This window comes from Chenopodium quinoa, unplaced genomic scaffold (genome assembly GCF_001683475.1).
Source record: "Chenopodium quinoa cultivar QQ74 unplaced genomic scaffold, ASM168347v1, whole genome shotgun sequence".
In the NCBI taxonomy this organism is placed as follows: domain Eukaryota; kingdom Viridiplantae; phylum Streptophyta; class Magnoliopsida; order Caryophyllales; family Amaranthaceae; genus Chenopodium; species Chenopodium quinoa.
The window spans coordinates 748025-768001 of NW_018743787.1; the positions used below are offsets into that span (position 1 = coordinate 748025).

The 19977-nt window shown below is 35.8% G+C and overlaps 1 protein-coding gene across 1 annotated transcript; it reads left to right on the forward strand.

Moving 5' to 3' along the window:
* Positions 1 to 1079: 1079 nt before the first annotated feature.
* LOC110684911 (acetyl-coenzyme A carboxylase carboxyl transferase subunit alpha, chloroplastic-like) lies at positions 1080 to 19400 on the forward strand. The gene is made up of 11 exons (XM_021861347.1): positions 1080 to 1215; positions 1411 to 1773; positions 1853 to 1927; positions 14343 to 14450; positions 14604 to 14764; positions 15003 to 15117; positions 15195 to 15349; positions 17184 to 17235; positions 17315 to 17383; positions 17630 to 17707; positions 17925 to 19400. Exons 2-11 carry the CDS (start codon positions 1420 to 1422, stop codon positions 19059 to 19061), a joined length of 2304 nt encoding a protein of 767 aa, XP_021717039.1. The 5' UTR covers positions 1080 to 1215; positions 1411 to 1419; the 3' UTR covers positions 19062 to 19400.
* Positions 19401 to 19977: the final 577 nt, after the last annotated feature.

The window sequence follows — 19977 nt, forward strand, 5'->3', positions numbered from 1 at the left end:
AATGTTCATAACTTTTTGTTACATGTTCATTTTATAAGTGTTCATTTTTTAATACTAAATGTTCATTTTTATTAGGTTGAAAGTAAAATATAATACATTGAAAGTTAAACTATCTGAACATTTATGTTGTAAATCTGAATAATTTATTATGAATATATATGTTTCGTTATTCTTTACGAACATATTTGTTATTGATTACGAACACATATGACATATAGAGTGAATATTATTTATATTTTTAAGTATTGTATTGATGATTATATATTATAAACATTCTAAATAATTATTATGAAGATATTTTGTGATGATTATGAAAATTCTGATTATTTGTTATATTTTAGTGAGTACAGATTAATTGTATTTGTAGAAGACAAAGACTCTGAATTAGTGAAGAAAAAACTAAGAAGTGATGAAGAAATATATGATATGTACAATGAATTTTCCTTTAAGTTGGAGAATTTCCGATATATATGATTCCAATTTTATGGTTGTATGATAAAGTTTCATTTCTAATATACTAAATGTTCATTTCTTTTTTTTTTGACATGTTCACTTTTTATTACTGAATGTTCATTTTTATTACTGAATATTCTTTTTTTTTTATGTGTTCATTTTTCTAACTAAATGTTCATTTTTAAGGTCGTGGTATAACAAATTTATGATTATATGATAATTAGATTCATTTTTAATAAATGATTATTTCCTTATAACATGTTCACTTTTTAGTATTAAATGTTCATTTTTTTACGTGTTCATTTTTTGTTATTATATGTTCATTTTTTTCATGTTCATATTTTTCAACTAAATGTTCATTTTTTATTTGGGCCGCGCGTTTTGGGCCTCACTTGTTGTAGCTATGTTAGCTGCACTAGAGTGCAGCCAAGACCAATTGCTTTTAGTTGATTTTTTGGCCCAATCCGAAAAAGCCCAACCAATTTAGGCAGTTTGGAATTTAATTTCCGGCCCAAATCTGGGCTCAACCCGAGATATAAACTATTTTAGCCCGGCCCGAACTTTGATGGGGTCTAGCTTGTTCCTTTAATTAATGTGTGCTGTAAGAGATTAGTACATGTGTAAGTTAACACTTAACAACCTCTTACCAAAACCTAGACCTGTCCTATATCTCATTGTAATCATCGAAGATCAATATCAACTCCACGTTCTCCATTGAAGCCACTTGTGAAGTTTTGTTTCTTCCAAGAAGCAGTTTCCGAGGTAAGATGTTGGTTTGATTCATGTTGTGAAATCGATTTATAGTGATTAACTATTGTAATGCAGGTGGGATTGGGTAGATTATCAACTTTATTTGCTATATGTTAGAATTTAACTATAAACTTGATTATTGAATGAAATTTGGTTATTGAATGAAATTTGATTATTGAATGAAATTTGATTGCTAATGTGTTGCAGAAATTAGTGATGAACAATGAAATTGGGACTTTGCTCCCTGGAAGCAGGGCAACTGGCGCTCCTGGCTTGGCTCAGGGGCTTCGAAGCTCTAATAGTTCTCTGAATGGCATCCCTTTGAGGGAGCTTGGAATGACCCGAACCCGATTACTTTGTGTTGGGAAGAAGAAGATGAACTTATCAGTGTCTGCAAAGTTAAGGAAAGTGAAGAAGCATGAGTATCCTTGGCCTGAAGATCCTGATCTCAATGTCAAGGGTGGAATTCTCACACATTTGTCACCTTTCAAGCCCTTGAAGACGAAGCCGAAGCCGGTCACTTTGGACTTTGAGAAGCCTCTGATGGACCTTCAAAAGAAGATTATCGATGTGAGTCGTATAGTCTGTTTATGGGTTATTTTATTTGTGATAAAGGGCTTTCAATATTCTAAGTTATTCTTTTTTACAGGTAAGGAAGATGGCAAATGAGACTGGTTTGGACTTCAGTGATCAGATTGCATCTTTGGAGAATAAATATCAGCAGGTGACTTATTCACGTTTTTATATTTGCTTGCATATGGTACTATTAAGTTCTTTCCTGCAGAAAATTTTCATTGAATGTAGAATTGATGCATTAGAAATCATACACTTTGTTTACATAGGATGTAGTGGAGAGAAACTTAGTTTTAAAAGGCGCAAGGCGCACCAAGGCGCAAATGGTCCTTGCAGCCTAGGTGCGAGGCGCAAGGCGAAGGCGTGCTCTTTTGTATGCAAGGCGCATGTATTTATATATTTATTTCAAATTACTTTTTTATATTTATAAGAATTAAATGGGTAAGTCACGATACTTACCTTTCTAGCGGAAGCTCAACAAGATCTAGAACTCGCCTTACGAACTGCACTGAGTCCTCGATGATTGTCACACTCCAAAACCCAAAGTCTTGGACGATGACTCTAAAGGAAAACTCTCTCAATTTTGGGGATTATTTCTCTCTGAAATTGTACGTCTATTGGCTACAACGGATGTCATATTTATAATATCAGGAGTCCTTATCACTTTAGATTTTAGGTGTAACCAACTCTTTACGGGATAAATATCATCTTATTTACTTTCCTAAATATAGATATTATCCCCTTAAGTGATATAGATCGAGTAACAAATACTTGCTTAAGATAGGATAGACTTTGGAGGCCACATAATCTCCAACATCTCTTACTTGGCCACAAAGGCTATATTATACCTCCCACTTAGCTTATAGGCTATCCAAAAAAAAAAAAAAAAAAAAAATAGAGATTCCATTCCATACGAGTAATGGAGCGTGTGACCAAGATTAAAATAAGAGATAAATCAATGAAAGAAAAGCCTAGGGTATAGGTTCACCAATAAACAATATTCCAGGGTAAATCATAATAAGCAATCATCAATGTATCAATTAATCAGATTATAAAGGGCTTTCGCTACGTATTACAATCACAAAGTTAATTTACCGGTATTAAATCTTATCTCTCGAATCTCGACTTAACCATTTATAAATTAGTCCGCCTATTGAAACTAAGCCTAAACATCAATTCTCATCTCTAGAATCTATAATCAATATTGCTAAAGTCATACAATTAAATCTGGCAAACCTAATTGCATAGCATTAAATCAATAAATTGGAAAATAATTAAGCATTGACAATCAACAATCACAAATTACCCCTTTATATTATTTATTAGATCCCCATAAACCCTAGAAATAAAACTACTCACGCATAATTAAATCTAAACTAATAAAAACAATAAAATAAAACATGATGAAAGAATTAAAGAAAATAACTGAAATTAATAGAGAAGAAATCGTTACCAAAAGTAATCTGAATTAAGGAGTTGAATTAAGAACGAGAGAATTTTAGAGAGAGAAAATATTCTAAGTAGAGAGAGAAAGTCTAAAAGAGAAGGTAAATAAAAATTACGTACTAAAATCGTACTTAAACATCTCTAAAACAATCCTAATTAAAAACTAAGATCTCGGCAATTAGGTGCCTCCAAAAACACGGGCCCGATCGGGCCGCCTTTTTCTTCAAACCTCTCCTGGCAGCCGCGCCTAATCGAGCTAATGCTCACCCGATCAGGCGCGCCTTTGCTGATGCCTTCTTTTGCGCGCCCGCTCGATCGGGCGCAAGCTTGCTCGGCCCGGTCTCTTCCTCGAGGCTTGGACTTTGATTGGGTTTGATTCTTCGGCCCAATCCGGATTTCCTCTTTGGGTCTTGAATACTTGGTCCAAATGCCCTGGTATCACACACCGAACCCTTAATCACCGGCTCTAACCGGTCCTGGGCTTTAAAGATGGTCGTGTCCTCTTAATGTTCGTTGTTGCTCCATGAAAAAACCCGGAAAACGCTCCAAATGTGCAATTTCCTACAAAACTCAAGCAAAACTACAAAAACACTAGAAAACCCCAATTAGTAATAAAAGTGGCTCTAAAGAGCCAAAAACACTACTAATTATGACCAAGGGACGGGGGTAAAACACTATATAAATTAGACACATCAACTTTACGTAAACCCAAATTCTTCATATGAGTTTGAAATGCATCTCTAAGGATGGGTTTAGTCATAGGATCAACAATCATCTTTTAAGTGGGAATATGTTTAAGGACTATTTCTTTTTCTTTGATAGCATTAGGATATGAGTATATGTTGAGATCTTGTAGAATGACTCTAAACCAGATTGCTTCTTGTACTACAAGGCAACTTGCTATATACTCTGCCTCCATGGTAGACAGTGCAATGCAATCTTGTTTCTTACTACACCAAGAAAGTGCTGCACCTCCCAAAATAAATGCAAAACTAGAGGTAGACTTAGACTCATCTACATCACCACCCCAATGTGCATCTGTGTAGCCCTTTAACTTCAAATCTCCACCTTGATAGCATATGATTAGATCAATCGTACCACGAAGGTAACGCAAGATTCTTTTAGTGGGCCCCGGATTACTTTGGTAATGACTTACCAAACTAACCGCGAAGCATATGTCAGGACGTGTACATAACATATCATACATTAAGCTCCCTATTGCACTTGCATAAGGAACTGTACTCATTTTTGCTTTCTCATTTTCTGTTTTGGGACACTGTCAAGGCTTAAGGTTAGTCACTTTTCGACTAGAGTATCAACGGGTTTAGAATTTTGCATTCGAAATTGTTCAAACAATGTCTTGCTGAGACCAATTAGCCTTTTTGAACGATCTCTAATGATTTCAACACCAAGGACAAACCTGGCTTCACCCATATCCTTCATCTCAAAAGTGGAGGATTGCCACGCCTTAGTGACATTGATCATCTCCATGTCATTTCCAGCCATAAGTATGTCATCTACATACAAAGTAAGAAACAAAATTCCTTTGTTTGTTTTCTTGACATACACACAATGATCTTCATCCACAACGCTTAAGCTAATTGCAGTTATAGCTTCATGGAATCTGAAGTACCATTGCCTAGATGATTGCTTAAGACCATATATGGATCGTTTGAGGCGACACACCTTGTCCTCATTTTCTTTTGAGATAAACCCAATGGGTTGATCCATATAAATTTCTTCTTCTACCTTTCCATTTAGGAACGCGGTCTTAACATCCATTTGAAATAATTCCAAATCCAAATGGGCAACCAAGGCTAGAAGTAAGAGAATAGACGCTAATCTCACCACAGGAGAAAAGGTATCTTCATAGTCTATGCCCTCAATTTGGGTATAGCCTTTCGCTATTAAACGGGCCTTAAATTTATCAATTGATCCATCTGCCCTTCTTTTAATTATAAAGACCCTTTTATTTCCAATAGACTTACGATTGGTTGGGAGATGGACCAATTCCCAAACCTCATTCCCTGCCATTGATTCCATCTCATCCCTCATTGCATCCATCCATTCCGAACTATTAGGTGAGTTTATTGCTTCTCCATTAGAAGGTTCATCTATAGCTAAAGGAGTGCAAAGGTACACTTCACCTTCAATTTGAAAGTACCATCGTGGTATATTTCCACGCTCACTCCTCCTTAAAGTAGGACCACCATTGTCGCTCTAACTAGTTGACTCTTTCCCACTATCACCTAAGATTGTAGGATCATGATCACTAGTGGGTAACTTCTAGACTTCATTAGGAGTTTCAAATTCCCCTCCCACTCCAAGTGAAGGATCTTCTTGTAACTCTTACAAGTTTAGGTCCTTCTTCATCTCACCTATACTAGGGAACTCATCCTTTAGAAACTCAACATTGCGAGACTCCATTTCAATCATGCCTCCATTAGGATGTTCACCATACATATCATACCCTTTTGATTGGGATGGATATCTAATGAACACCAAGTTTCCCATACTTGTGTGTAGGGCTCTAGTCCATAACTCATATGGATTGGTGCGTACACTTTTACTGGGCACGCGATTAAGGATATAGGTGGCCGTTAAAAGTGCATCCCCCTAAAAACTAATAGGGAGGATGGCATGGGCCATCATTGATCTTACCATGTCTAGTAAGGTATGGTTCCTCCGTTCCGCAACACCATTTTGTTGTGGAGTGTCGCGAATTGTAAGCTGTCTAAGTATACCCTTTTTCTCACAAAAATCGTTATGGAGAGTTTTGACACTGATCTCCCTTTGGTTCCAACTTTCGCTACAAAGCGTTTGAAACAATCAAGTGCTTTATAACGATGAGATAACAAATATACATAACCAAAACGTGAATAATCATCAATTAATGTGAGAAAATATGTAGCACCATTACGTGCTTTAACATTCATGGGTCCGAATATCAGAATGAATTGATTCTAAGGGAAAAGATGCCCTATGAGCCTTACCAAAAGGCTTCTTTAATGCTTTACCACGAAACATGGTTCACATTTAGGTAACTTAACCCTAGTGATATTTTCAAGCAAACCTTCTTTAGCTAATCTTGTCATTCTTTCTTGGCCAATATGACCAAGTCTAGCATGCCATTTTAACGAGTCAGATTCATAATTATCAGTACAGACGTAGGCAAACGTGGAATTATTATTATAATAATTATCATCCAAATCAAGTCTAAAGAAACCATCAACCAAACTACCATGTCCATACAAAATGTCATGATAACGAATATCTAAACTATCAGATTGGAAATTAAATGAAAATTCTAAAAGTAGCAATGATACGACAGAAAATCAAATTACAAAGAGCATCATGCAATAGCAAGGTCTTTTTTCCACGAAGTTTAAGTTGGTAGGTACCAACACCAAGGACTTCTTCATCACTACCATTTCCAAGCATGACAGTTTACGTGCCCACCGGAACTCTTGATGGTATTCCACAAAGCCAACTCTATCACGAACTATGTGCTTGCTTGCTCCTGTATCTACAATCCATCGAGGAAGAGTATTAGCAACTAATGCATCAGAGCATAGAAAACACTTAGAATAGCTGGAGAAAAACAATAACTTCTTTGGTTCGGGACAATCCCGAGCCAAATGATCCTTCTTTCGGCAATTGTAGCATGTCATGTGAGCTACATTTTTTTTTCCTGGGACTTACCATTTTGGTGCTTACGAATCTCACCATTTTTAGGTCCTTTGGAAGAACACTTACTCGTAGCCTTATTCTTTTGCTTGGGATCTTTAGCCTTACGCTTCACATCTTGGTCGACATGGGCACTAGCAGTCTTAGGACCAGCTGCTTGTAAGCGTTCATCCTCCATTTCAAGGTGTCTAGAGATGTCTTGAAAGGTCTTGATATTCTGAGTGTGAGTCATGAGAGCCTTGAAGTTCCTCCGATGTTCAGGTTCATCGAGTAATGAACGAATCACAACCAAGATTTGTTCTTCATCAGTCTTAAGATCACGAATCAAGGCTCCCATCACACGAAGATGTTCTGCCATGGTGTGTTTTGGATCCTTTGAGTATTGCATCCATTTCAGGTTCAAAGCACGAAGCCTTGTAGTAGATGTTTGACCATATGTGACCTAAAGTTTGTTCCACATCACTTGAGCATTGGAACAACTCCAAAACTCACCAATGAGGTCATTATGCATGCAGTACAACATAGTATAGCGTGCAGAACGTTCCCTTTTGGACCATTCAAGGTAAGTTTGCATTTCTTCACCGTAATTCTCATGTTTAGGATCTTTGGGTTTGGTCACAGTAGTGGTTAAGGGTTCTAGAACCTCGCGTTCATTTAGCAAATATTGAATTTTCCTATGCCAGATGTCATAATTGGTGCCATCAAGTTTGTCAGGTAGAGGACAAATCACCAACCAAGGTTTTGGATCCCATTTCTACAAATATTTAATAATGGACATTAGGCACAATAATTAATTAAATTATTAAAAACTTTTATTTATACCACAAGTTCGAAAATTTCGCTAAGCTAGTAATCATCACTTATGATAAAAGAAAATAAGAATAACAATTTAATTATTGCTCATACAGAAACAATACATATATACTTATGAAATCAATTCATATCCCAATATTTAATATAGTGCCAAACAAATTAGCCAAAAAATCATTCACAATGATATATGATGAAGGAAACATGTGTGCATGATTTATTTATAAATATGCTAAATATATTTACAATATAAAGTCAAACATGCTTGAGTAAAATTTGCCACTCGTCACAAAGACATGCAAGTGACATGCAAAAATTTACAGAATGTTACAACTAGTAATTTAGAGATTAAAATAGATAGTGGAATACAACTATTCATACATAATATTGCAAGCTCCTGACAAGGGGTAAAACTAGGACGTCATCTAATTCTCCTTTGGTCAAACTAAATTTGTAAACACTTAACAAACCTTATACTAGTACGCAATAATTCAAGGGTCGAACCCAAAGGAATGAATCGGAGCTATGCTATAGTCTAATGTTAAGCTAAATCGAAGAATATCAATGGTTGAGTTTTGTAACTAGAATAACAAGAATCAAGACAAATCAAAGAATTCAATCAATATGCTAAAAACTAGGGATATAGGTTCCACATGCAAGCTCAACAATTATTCTAATTGATAGATCGCTTAATTGATTCAAACATTGCAAGGGACAAACAATAGTTGCAATTAAAGGAATTCAAAGATTATCTACTATAAACCAAGCTAGGGTTCACTATGAATGGCTAGCAAGGAGAATCACAATCAAATTCAATCAATTAAAGCAATTCTCAAATTAAGGGTTCATATCATTAAAATTTGCAATGCAATCTAGATTAATCTTATAGGTTGATCACTCCTAGTATAATTAATCACATGCACAACTATATTAACCAATTTAATTGCAACAATTCAATCAATCAATGATCATCAACTAGCAAAAATCATTAATCAAGCATGCTTCCCCTTCTCCCTAGCAACTAATCTACTCACTAATCATGGTGAAATTTAATGCCAAAACAAATTCAATCATAAACATATTCATCTCAAGCTAAATCAAAAGAAAATACAATCAATCCACAAATTCTCAAAACTAAATCAAAACCCAAACCAAAGATTCGAGCATAAAAGAAAATTGCAATTGAAGTAAATTCAAAGGAAATAAATCTCACAAACTTTCACTGATATGAAGAAGAATTTCAAACTTGATTGAAGAAGCAATGTTGAATTACAAATCAAATCCAAGAATTACAATCTCTACTTTCTTTCTAACTTCTCTCTAGTTTCTCTCTCTAAAAGCTAAGCAAATGAAATATTATCTAAAAGTTTTGCCTTCAAAAGGATTTACAAGAGTATTTATAGACAAAGAAGGAAAACTGATCGGCCGCGCCCTCTCCAAGAAGATCCCGCGGGTGCGCAGAAATGGGTACGGAATCCATAACTAACTTTGCGGGCAATCTGGGCAAGACCCGCGCTCGCGGGTACTGTAGCGGTCGCGGCTTAGGGTGCGGCTGATGCCCTGTTCCCGGTGAAGAGAGGGGGTCCGCGTCCGCGGTTAGACTGCGGCTAGGGCGTGGAGAGTTCCTGCCTAAAATCACCAAATTGATGCACTTAACCCGCGCTCGCGGCAAAGAGAAGAAGCAGAGCGCCCTCTCCGAGCCCTCTCCAAGGCCTCTCTAAGAGGCTTGAATCTCCTTTGCTTAACTCTTTTTGCTCCTCTTGATTCCTTTGCGAAGCTAAGTCCTTAGGCACCTACAAAAGAAACCAAAGAGAGAAAATAGAAGAGAAAAAGAGCAATATAAAAGGAAAACACGAAGAAAAGCACATAAAGGAAAGTAAAACACGAAGAAAGAAGAAATAGAGAAACTAAAGGAGAAATGACCAAAATGATAAAAGAAAAGCATGAAAAATATAGTGAAAACATCCTAAAACACTACCCTATGAGTGCCATAAATGACACTCATTAAATTCCCCCAAGCTAGACTTTTGCTCGTCCCGAACAAAACAAAAGCTAAAAAAGAATAAGGAGGGTTTATTTAGAAAAGAAAAAGAGAGAAGAAGAATATACACTAAGACTCACTATCGTAGGAATTACGGTTGTTTTTAGCTACAAGCCCTTTAAACCCCAAAGTCACCTAAGAGGACAAGTGAGGTCTCGTAAGGTTTCCTAAGAGTTTAACCCACAACTCTTTGAAATAAAATGAGGAAAAATCATTTAAAAAGAAAAGAAACGAAAACTAAAATCCAAACAAATAGCTCTTGACAAAGACTTTCACAAACGGTCAAATGCAAATGCATGAACACTTTTCTATATGAAATGGGTATGCATGCTTCAAGATATTCACGGTTTATTGAAACATAAGGTATGCTAAGCGTAGAGAACTAATGAGGCGTAATCCTCTTTCATTCCATCCAATCTAGCCGCCTATGGTTTCAAATCTTCCCTTAGTAAGCGTCTCTATGGTTCCTCGAAGGAACTGGAAAAAGAGTAGAATTTGAGGGTTTTCTCGACATCTTGACCTTGCATCCCTTTTCCTTACGTTTTAACTCATAATGCCCTCCCTCGGTATATGACTCAACCAATAGGTCGAAAGGACTTTCCCAAAGGTTGTAACGTAAGGGCAAAAGGTTAGGGGTAGGCTAAAATTTTAAAATTTGGTGGTATCCCTAAAATTGAAGCAAAGAACGGTCCCTTTCTTAGAATCACAACCAAGTAGTCACCAAACAAAAACAAACTAACACCCCCAAGCTTATTCAAAGCTATATACACAAGCATATATGCAAAAAGCATAAACGTTTCTCCCCCAAGCTAAAAGGAAGCATTGTCCTCTTGGAAAGGGAAAAGAATTTACATCAAAATATTTTTTGAAAATTTCTCATTTTCACTTCCTTTTTTTTTTATTTTTTTTATTTTGGTATTTTCATTTCTATCAAAACAATTGTCCATGCCTCTTAAACTTGGGACGATTTTTACAAATTTGCAATTGCATTGTCCTTGCCTTTTGTTTTACTTTAGACGGCTTTTACTTTATTCACTTGCCATTATTCACACAAATATTACAAAATAAACTTGCTTTCAAAGAGAACCAAATACCCAAACTTCTTCACCACAAACTCCAACAATAAAGATCAATTGCTTCACAAAACCAATAATGGAAACGAAAATGCAACAAAAGGCTCAAGATCTAAAGATGTGGCTTGAAAAGAAGGGAAAAGGCACAAATGGTTAGTTAGAAGGCAAATGTAAACCCAATGAACTAAAAAGAAAGAAAAATCCTAGAAATGAAAAATTACCACCTCGAAAAGATGCCTTTGTCCTCCCTAGATGGTTTGGTCTCGTGTTTGAGAATGATAAGTCAAGATTTAAGATTAGGTATGCAAAGGCCAAGGATCCATGCTGCACAATCAATACATGATGAATGCTTGAAAAAGAAAAATCCTCACAAGGTTGTAGCAAAAACTCACTAAAGGTGTCAAATCCACCGAAGGAAGCAACTCCGTCTTACCACAAACCCAAAGGAATCAAAACCAATTTTAGACTTGTGCATGTGATCTTTATAATTAACCCTACACATTGCTTATCCGTGTATCTTCATGTCAATATTTCACATGTCCAAACCATCATAACCATTTTTCCTCATCTTAGTCAATATCCACTACCGCAACTCCAACTTCCACCAATTATCTACATTTCTAATTCTATCCCTAAACTTTTACTCACACATCCATCTTAACGTACATATCTTTACTACACTCCTTTCTTTAATGTGATCCTTCATAAACACCCTAACCCATAATAATGTAGCTTTAAATGCTTTCTAGTAGGATTTTCTTTTTAGCCTTTAGGCCATTCTCAATTTGAGAATTTCAAAGATCAATGTCTCTATTTCTTTGTGGAATCGGTTATATGTACTATAAACATTCGCTAATAGGTAACTCCTTACCATCGAACGTCACAACGTCTACACTTGGCCTTCTCCCAGTGCTAAAACGACATTTTAATAACCATTGCTCCTACTAAGCCTAAACCCTCTATATTCAATATGTCTTCATGTCTTTGACATAGCATTCATATATGAGGTGCAATTTTTTTTAGTATGTAGAAAAAACTCAATTTTAAGTTTAATACCCCCTGTGTCCCTTAATAACATGCTGTTTTAGATTTTTCACATGAATTAAGAAAATTGGAGATTCCTTAAATCACTTGATTGGAAGTACAATGGTGCATGTGGGATTGATAAAAGAGATAGAGAGAGAAAGAAAAAGTGGTTGGAAATTAATAAAAAGAGAGAGAAAAGAAAGAGAAAAGGTGTGGTTAGGAATTGATCTATTATAAAAAAAGGACAACTCATCAAATAAAAGGGAAGATGGAAGGAATAAAAAACTACCTCCGTTTCGTATTATCTGCAACAAACTTGGTTGCACGATCCTTAAGACAAAATTTGGTAAAACTGTAAAAGCATATTAGCAAAAGTAAAGGGTAAGTGATTAAGGGTAAAAAAGAAAGTGGGATGATTTAATTAAGCCACCCACACAACATCCAGAACATCTGCCCCCACTAGTATGCCCACCCAAACACCTTAACGACCACCCCAACGCCACACACCCTAACCACCAAAACCGCCTTACCCACCACCAAATCTTCACATTCACCTCTTACCCACCCCAGCGTAAACCCACTGTCTTCAACCGTAGCTACCTCATAAATAACAACCAGTCATACTACCTCCACCAAGAAATATAACCGACAACCTCAACACCACCACCACCACCACCACCATAAACCTCAACACCAACAACAAAAACAACCGACATCCATACAAAAAAAAAAACCCAATAACCATAAAATATGAACAAGAATTGACAAATTATTACCTTTATTATCATCAATTATACTTAATTTGGTCTAATTTGACTATAAAAACTCTAGATTTAGAGTTTTAATGGTCATATTTGACCATAAAAAGTTTTAGAGCTTTAGTAGAAAGGATGAAACGGAAAGGGAGGAGAGAGAAGGGAGAGGTGGTGGCAAGGAAAAGGCAATGGCGGCGTTGAAGAGAAGAGGGCGGCGAGTGAGTTGGTCCCGTTCAAGGTGGCGGTCGAAATCCGAAGGGAGACGAAGAGAGGAGAAATATGTAGGTGGATAAAGAGAATTGAGATCCGTGGAGGTGGAATGGTGGTTTCCACTAAAGGTGGTAGTGGTTGCCATTGTAGGTGGTGGTGAGTTTCCATTGAAGGTGGAGAAACAGAAATGGAATTGAGTTGAAAGATGATTTTAATTGGATGGGGTGAATTGAAAAGGTTGAATTAATTAGTTTATGGTTGAATTATGTGAACAACATTAAATTTAATTAAGTTAATAATATGTGTAAAACATTAAATTAAAAGAGTTAATTGAATTTTAGTAAGGGTATGTTGGTAAATTCATTCAAAAAATTTTACTAGAAATGGAAAGTTTTGGTTTGTTGCAGATAATATGTAGCATCCAGTTTTGGAAAATGTTGCAGATAATATGAAACTAAGGTAGTAAATTGTATGAGGGTAATATTGTTAAAAAGTACATGCTGTAAGTCGAAAGATTAGCATTCTGGGCACCCTTGAAAGGAATACAGGCATGTAAATGAGGGATGGATGGAGTAACTAATTAAGAACTTTATGAAAAAAAAATCAGAAAAGAGGGGAGGGGGAGGGGTTCACATGGTTAAGGAATGAGAATGGGAATGGGAATGGGAACGAGATACTTTCGGCTACTTTATTGAATAGCAGATTGGATAGAAGAAAGAAGAGAAAAAGGCATCTATATCATTTACCATAGAGACTTAGTAGGTAAATGGGGTGGAGATTGCAGAGGATAAATAGAGCAGAAGCTTCCAAATCAAGAAGACATGGGCATTGTAACTCCTTCATAAACATTACCACGTTATTGTTCTTCACAGAACTTCTCTTAATATATTTTCATGTCCTCCTAGTCAATGATCACTGTGTGTTTTCTATCTTTATAATTTTGCATTGTTTGGCTAATAAGGTGAATAACATCTACAGTTGGTCATCTCGGCATGAATCCAACTCGATTCACCGAGACTAAAAACATGTTACATTCAACTAAAAGAGTACAACAAAAATTATGATAAACTATACTTACTATAGGCTAGGGTCATCAAAATTAAGTTACTTTTATTAGAAATATGGTTAATAGGAATAATATACACTAAGCCTTTTATTAGAAATATGCTTAATAGGAATAATATACACTAAGCCAAAGCTGTCAAGTTTACCGAGAAAAAAAAAGGTATAACATTAACCTTAATTTTATCACAGTTCAAACCTTGTTAGCTGTTGCACCAAAGCATTGATACTGTCATTTTTATCCTTTTAACCCCTTATTGCTTTAATGTAACACTCCACCATGAACAGCATTTGCCGTTCCTTGATTTTACAGATAAGATCATATGTGATTTTATTAAGGGCTTATGTTTATGTCTGTTGGCTTTATTTGCTGCATGTAAGTATTTGTCGAGATGATAGTTTTTTTGTTAATAATTTCTTGTGTTTTCTTCTAACTGTCAATATATCTCTTTGTAGGCATTGAAGGAGCTTTACCTACATCTTACCCCTATTCAACGTGTGAATATTGCAAGGCATCCCAATCGTCCTACTTTTCTTGACCATGTTTTTAATATCACAGAGAAGGTTGTTGACTTTTTTTTTTTTGAATTTAATTTTTTAAAATGTTTCCCTATAGTGTCTGTTCAATCTTCTAAAATACACGCACACTATTGTTCTATCAACCTAAGTACTGAGGTTGCTCATTTAATTCTATATCGCATTTTTTTGTATAATCAGTTTGTGGAACTTCATGGAGATCGAGCTGGTTACGATGATCCTGCTATAGTTACTGGTCTTGGTACGATAGATGGTAGGAGCTACATGTTCATTGGTCATCAAAAGGGAAGGAACACAAAGGAGAATATTGAACGCAATTTCGGAATGCCTACTCCTCATGGGTGTGTGTTTTATTATATTTTGATTCATCAATATGCAAATTAATGATTGTTTGGAAAGTAAACACACACACACACACTTGCTTATATTGATATTAGCAAGTTAGTGCGTGTAAAAATATTAGCATGGCTGTTATTAGAGGGGTCCATCCTTATTTGATCAAAATTATCAAGTCATTTAATGCATATTTGTTAATTGCTTCAAATTGATAGTTTATTTCTATTCTTCCTCTGATAACAGATATAGGAAAGCTCTTCGCATGATGTACTATGCTGATCATCATGGATTTCCCATTGTCACCTTTATTGATACACCAGGGGCGTATGCAGATTTAAAATCAGAGGAGCTAGGGCAAGTATGTATCTAAAAGTTGCTTTCCTATTCATGAGAACATGCTGTTTTTGATTAATTGTTCATTATACTGGAATCCAGGGAGAAGCCATCGCCCACAATTTAAGGACTATGTTTGGGTTAAAAGTACCAATTATATCCATCGTTATAGGTGAAGGTGGTTCTGGTGGTGCTTTAGCCATTGGATGTGCTAACAAATTACTGATGCTAGAAAATGCAGTCTTCTATGTAGCCAGGTGATGTTTCGAGTGTTTTTTTCATGTCTTAAATAAATCACTGATAATACACAAAAAGTGTAAAATATTTTTCCCTTGTCGTAAAATCAAAGCTACTATGCTAGTCTTATATGGTTCTTTGGATGCCTAAATTTTGCTTTCTGAACATAATAAGAGCATATTATGTATAGTAAATGACGCATGGTGTTGTTTAAATTTTCAATTTTATTTTAGTAATCTAGTATATGTCTATCTATATATGGAGCAAGTATTAGTATGACGGGTTTATGATATAAGACGTGGTTGGATTTTTGTATAACTAGGAACTGAGAATGAATAAAAGGTTTTTTTTTTTTAAATAAAGAAGCTGGTGTTTTGTGAACTCATGGCAAGAGAGATCTGGTGTAGAGTATTCTCAATGTGTGTGTTGTTAACCATATGAACTTACAAGGAGAGGGGGGGGGGGTTGTAGTCGGGAACTTATAGCAAAATTAAAGTGGAATTTTAAATGAAAGTTATAGGAACATGAAAATGCAAGATAGAATTTCACGTGGAAATTTCATGGGCCCAATCAAGAAAAACCACGACCATTAGGAATCTTACTTACTCTTTCAATACAACCTATTATTTGGACCTTTACTAAGTTTCTCAATATACTCAAGTTCCTACAGTTCCCTCAAACAACTATCTTCACATGCTTTGACTCTGAAGCTCTCTCTCACACCCTTAGACTTAACTCAAAGCCTGATTACAACAAGAGTTAACTCAACCCAATTTCCAAAAACCTAAACCAAGTGTGTTCCTTTTGAGTTCCATATCACTACAAACTACCAACACTTACATAAATCCTAAAATAAATTTATTTATGTCTTCACTATTCAAAGCTCTAACTCTATAGCTTCAAGTTGCTTCATGCCTTCGTATCAAGCTTGGATCATGCCCCTAAGGAACATGACATATACTTATTCCCCAAAAGGAACATGATAAACACTTGTTCACCAAAAGGAACATGATAAACACTTGTTCCCCAAGAGAAACAAGATAAACGCTTGATTTTCTTCACTTGTTTTGCCAAGTCTGCAGATTCTTCCATGTTCCTTCTCGAGAACTCCATTCATCTATGCACAGAAACTGAATAGAAACATTAGTTAAGCTTTCTTTGGATCATCATCAAAACATCATAGAGGTCAACATGTGTAATGGTCAATGAAATGATCCAGTTTTGCGGTTGATGTAGATAATTGTGGCCTAATATGTCAGCTGCAGTATACTCAAAATTTTTGCAATCTGTACTTGTCACGACTGATATTCAAAGAGCGTACTCTCATATCTTCAAGATTTTTATGTCTGCTTGTATTGGTGTTGGTCATAATGTATGTTTCAAAGATATGTGGAGAGTGTTGAACATTTGCTGATACTATTCCTCAGTCCATAAAAGATGCTTAAATTCATTTTCTTATGTTGCTTCGGAAATGCATGTAAACGATATTTCTGATTGATTAATCTACTGATGAATAATTGGCACAGCATTGTATTTCCTCCAGTAGTTCATGTGTTTACTGCTTTTTAAGATAAGGTTTCTTTTAAATCCTGGTTTAAAATAATACGAAGTATCTCTTTAGTAATTCGCAAATTTAAGATAAAATCTAGTAGATAGTGAAAAATTGCCTAGACTTATACTGGTCAAATTACTAAGTTATCTTTCAGCAGCCAATTCTACCCTACCCCAAACCTTCTTTTTAGGAGGGAGCACGGAGGAGGGGGTGTTCTCCTGTGCTTAAAAAGCCATTGTACCCCGGAATTAAGTTGATATTGGAATATATTGAATGATATTACATTTTGAATTTCTATGCAGTCCAGAGGCATGTGCAGCTATCTTGTGGAAGAGTGCTAAAGCTGCTCCCAAGGTATATACAATTTCATACTTTATATATGAATGGAAATAAGAATATGATTGACATCTTATACTTATGTTGTCTCATGCAGGCAGCAGAAAAGCTGAGGATAACTGCTAATGAACTGTGCAGATTGCAGGTTGCAGATGGTGTCATACCTGTAATGAATTTCTCTTGAATACCTTTTCATTTCACTTCGTGGTGTTTGTTTACTGCAGAACATGAATCTTTTTGTATCTTTCCAATATTCCCTAGTTGTTTCACATGCCATTGGTGGAATGGTGGTTCAGTATATCCCCTCCCCCCCCCCCCCCCTTATCTTTCTTTTTTGCATCCTTTGCTACGTGAGGTATCAATCCTTTAGTAAGGCACCCTATTTAAGTTCACTGTCTTGGGTGCTTGGCAGGAGCCGCTTGGTGGTGCACATGCCGATTCATCATGGACATCACAACAAATCAAGAAGGCAATTGTAGAATCGATGGATGTAAGTATTCATGACAGTTCATTCTTGGGGGCATGAGAATTTAACCACAGGCCCTAATGGGTTACACGCATCTTGTGTTTTTTAAATGTCGTGTACAGAAAACTGTTAACAAGTTTCTCAATGAAACTTGGCAAATAATAGGGCCACAGGGATATGACGGGCAATATAACTTTTCGAATTGTTTAAAATGCTACAATCAAATGTTGGTCTTTGGCAGGAGCTTGTGCAAATGGACATTGAAGAGCTCTTGCATCATAGGACACAGAAGTTCCGGAAAATTGGTGGTTTTCAAGAGGGGTTACCAGTTGACCCTAAGAAAAAAGTGAACATGAAGAAGAAAGAAGAACCACTTCAAAGCAAGGCTTCAACCCTGGAGCTGGAGAATGAGGTTGAAAAGCTGAAGGAGCAAATCCTAAAATCCAAGGATTTGTCAATTGAAACTCCAAATGTAGATGAAATGATCCAGAAGCTCAGACAAGAGGTTGACCATGAATTTTCTGAAGCTGCTGAAGCCTTAGGCTTGAAGAACCAGCTTTTGAAGTTGAGGGAAGAACTTTCAAAAGCAAGAAATGCCCAGGATAACATGCATCCAATGCAGCTGGAAAGGGTTGAAAAATTTAAGGACGATTTCAGTCAACGTCTATCTGCAGCTCCTAATTACGAAAGCCTTAGTTATAAACTTGACATGCTGAAAGAATTATCCAAAGCCAAGAAAATCTCTGAAAGTAAAAGCAGGTCAGCCATGTTGAAGCAGGAGGTGAACAAGAAATTTAAAGAGATCCTAAATCATCCTGATGTAAAGAAGAAGGTTGAAATGCTTAAGTCTGAAATTAAGAATTCTGGGGCATCCACTCCGAATGATTTTGACCATGTACTGAAGAATAAGATCATGGAGGTAAAGAAAGAGATAGAAGTAGAATTTGCAAATGTTCTTAAGTCCCTAGATTTGGATCTAAAGATTGCAGAACCAAATGCTGTAGTTTCTGTTGATGGAAGTTTGCCCTTAAACCTAAAAAGCATGATTGGAGAACTGAATGAAGAAATACAAGGAAAAATTCAGAACACTGTCAACACATCGGAGTTGAGGGACAAAATAGATTTGTTGAAATTGGAGCTAGCAAAGGCTGGAAAGAATGCTGATGCAGAACTGCAAAACAGAATTCAGGCTTTGACTAATGATATAAAGAAGAGTCTCGCACAGACTCTGAGTACTTCTGAGCTTGTTGAAAAGCATGGAAAACTTAGATCTGAGATTGAAAAGGTACTAAAATCTAATGGTATTTCAAGTAAAAGTCCTGACACTGGATCAAAGGTGGATGAGATTAACATTGGAGCTGGGCGCAGCTATGCTTAGTATATTTATAATCCATTTGTTCTCTTATTACTTATGCATGTTGTCCATTTTTCTTACTTTATTAGACCTTAATGAATTGCTTCGCATCCACTTGAAAAGTGGAAGAGTCAAAATTTATTAGATTTCTTGTAATTTTAGGGTGACAGGAAAGTGCTGCCAACATTTGACCAAGGGGCCTTGTAATTTACTAGATTTTTTATTTAATATTTTTTTTTCTTTTTTTCTGCCTTAACAATTTGAACTAAAATTTAGGTGCACCGTGCACCCAACATCCTATACTTTAATACTACTTGTATTAAGGAACCATTTTCTTATATGGTACTATGTATTTTTTCTTAACTTTTTGGTTGTGCTTACACACAAAATTCCCTAATTACCCTTGTTCACATGTGATAACAACACGTATTCACACCTTATTTCTTCTTTCTTTCTTTTTTTTTATTTAAAAAAAAAAAAAAAAAATTCTCCCTCATTGGCACTTTTGATATACTTCATTTTTACACTTTTTTTTTTAAAAAATCTCGTGCCCAACCCAAATGATACAGGGCGTGTTCGGCGCTAGCGTTTGAGTAGCTTTTAGGTAGCTTTTAGTGCTTTGACTTGGTCAAACCACTACTTAACAAAAAATGTGAGTGTTTGGCAAAATAGTGGTTAGGGTAGCTTTTAGTGGTGGAGTTAGCTTTTATGATAAGTTGAAAATATTAGCTTTTGAAAGTAGAGGTAGCTGTTGAAAATTTAATATAGTTTTAAATATAAAATATTAATTTGCTATTGAAAAAAACATAGAAGTATAATACTTCCCCTGCTTTTTTAGAAATGGATTACAGTAGGTGTTTATACCAAATTTCACCCAAGGGCGACCTAAGGATGTGACGTTCGACGGCTAGAGAATTAACTATGGAAAACTAATAAACTT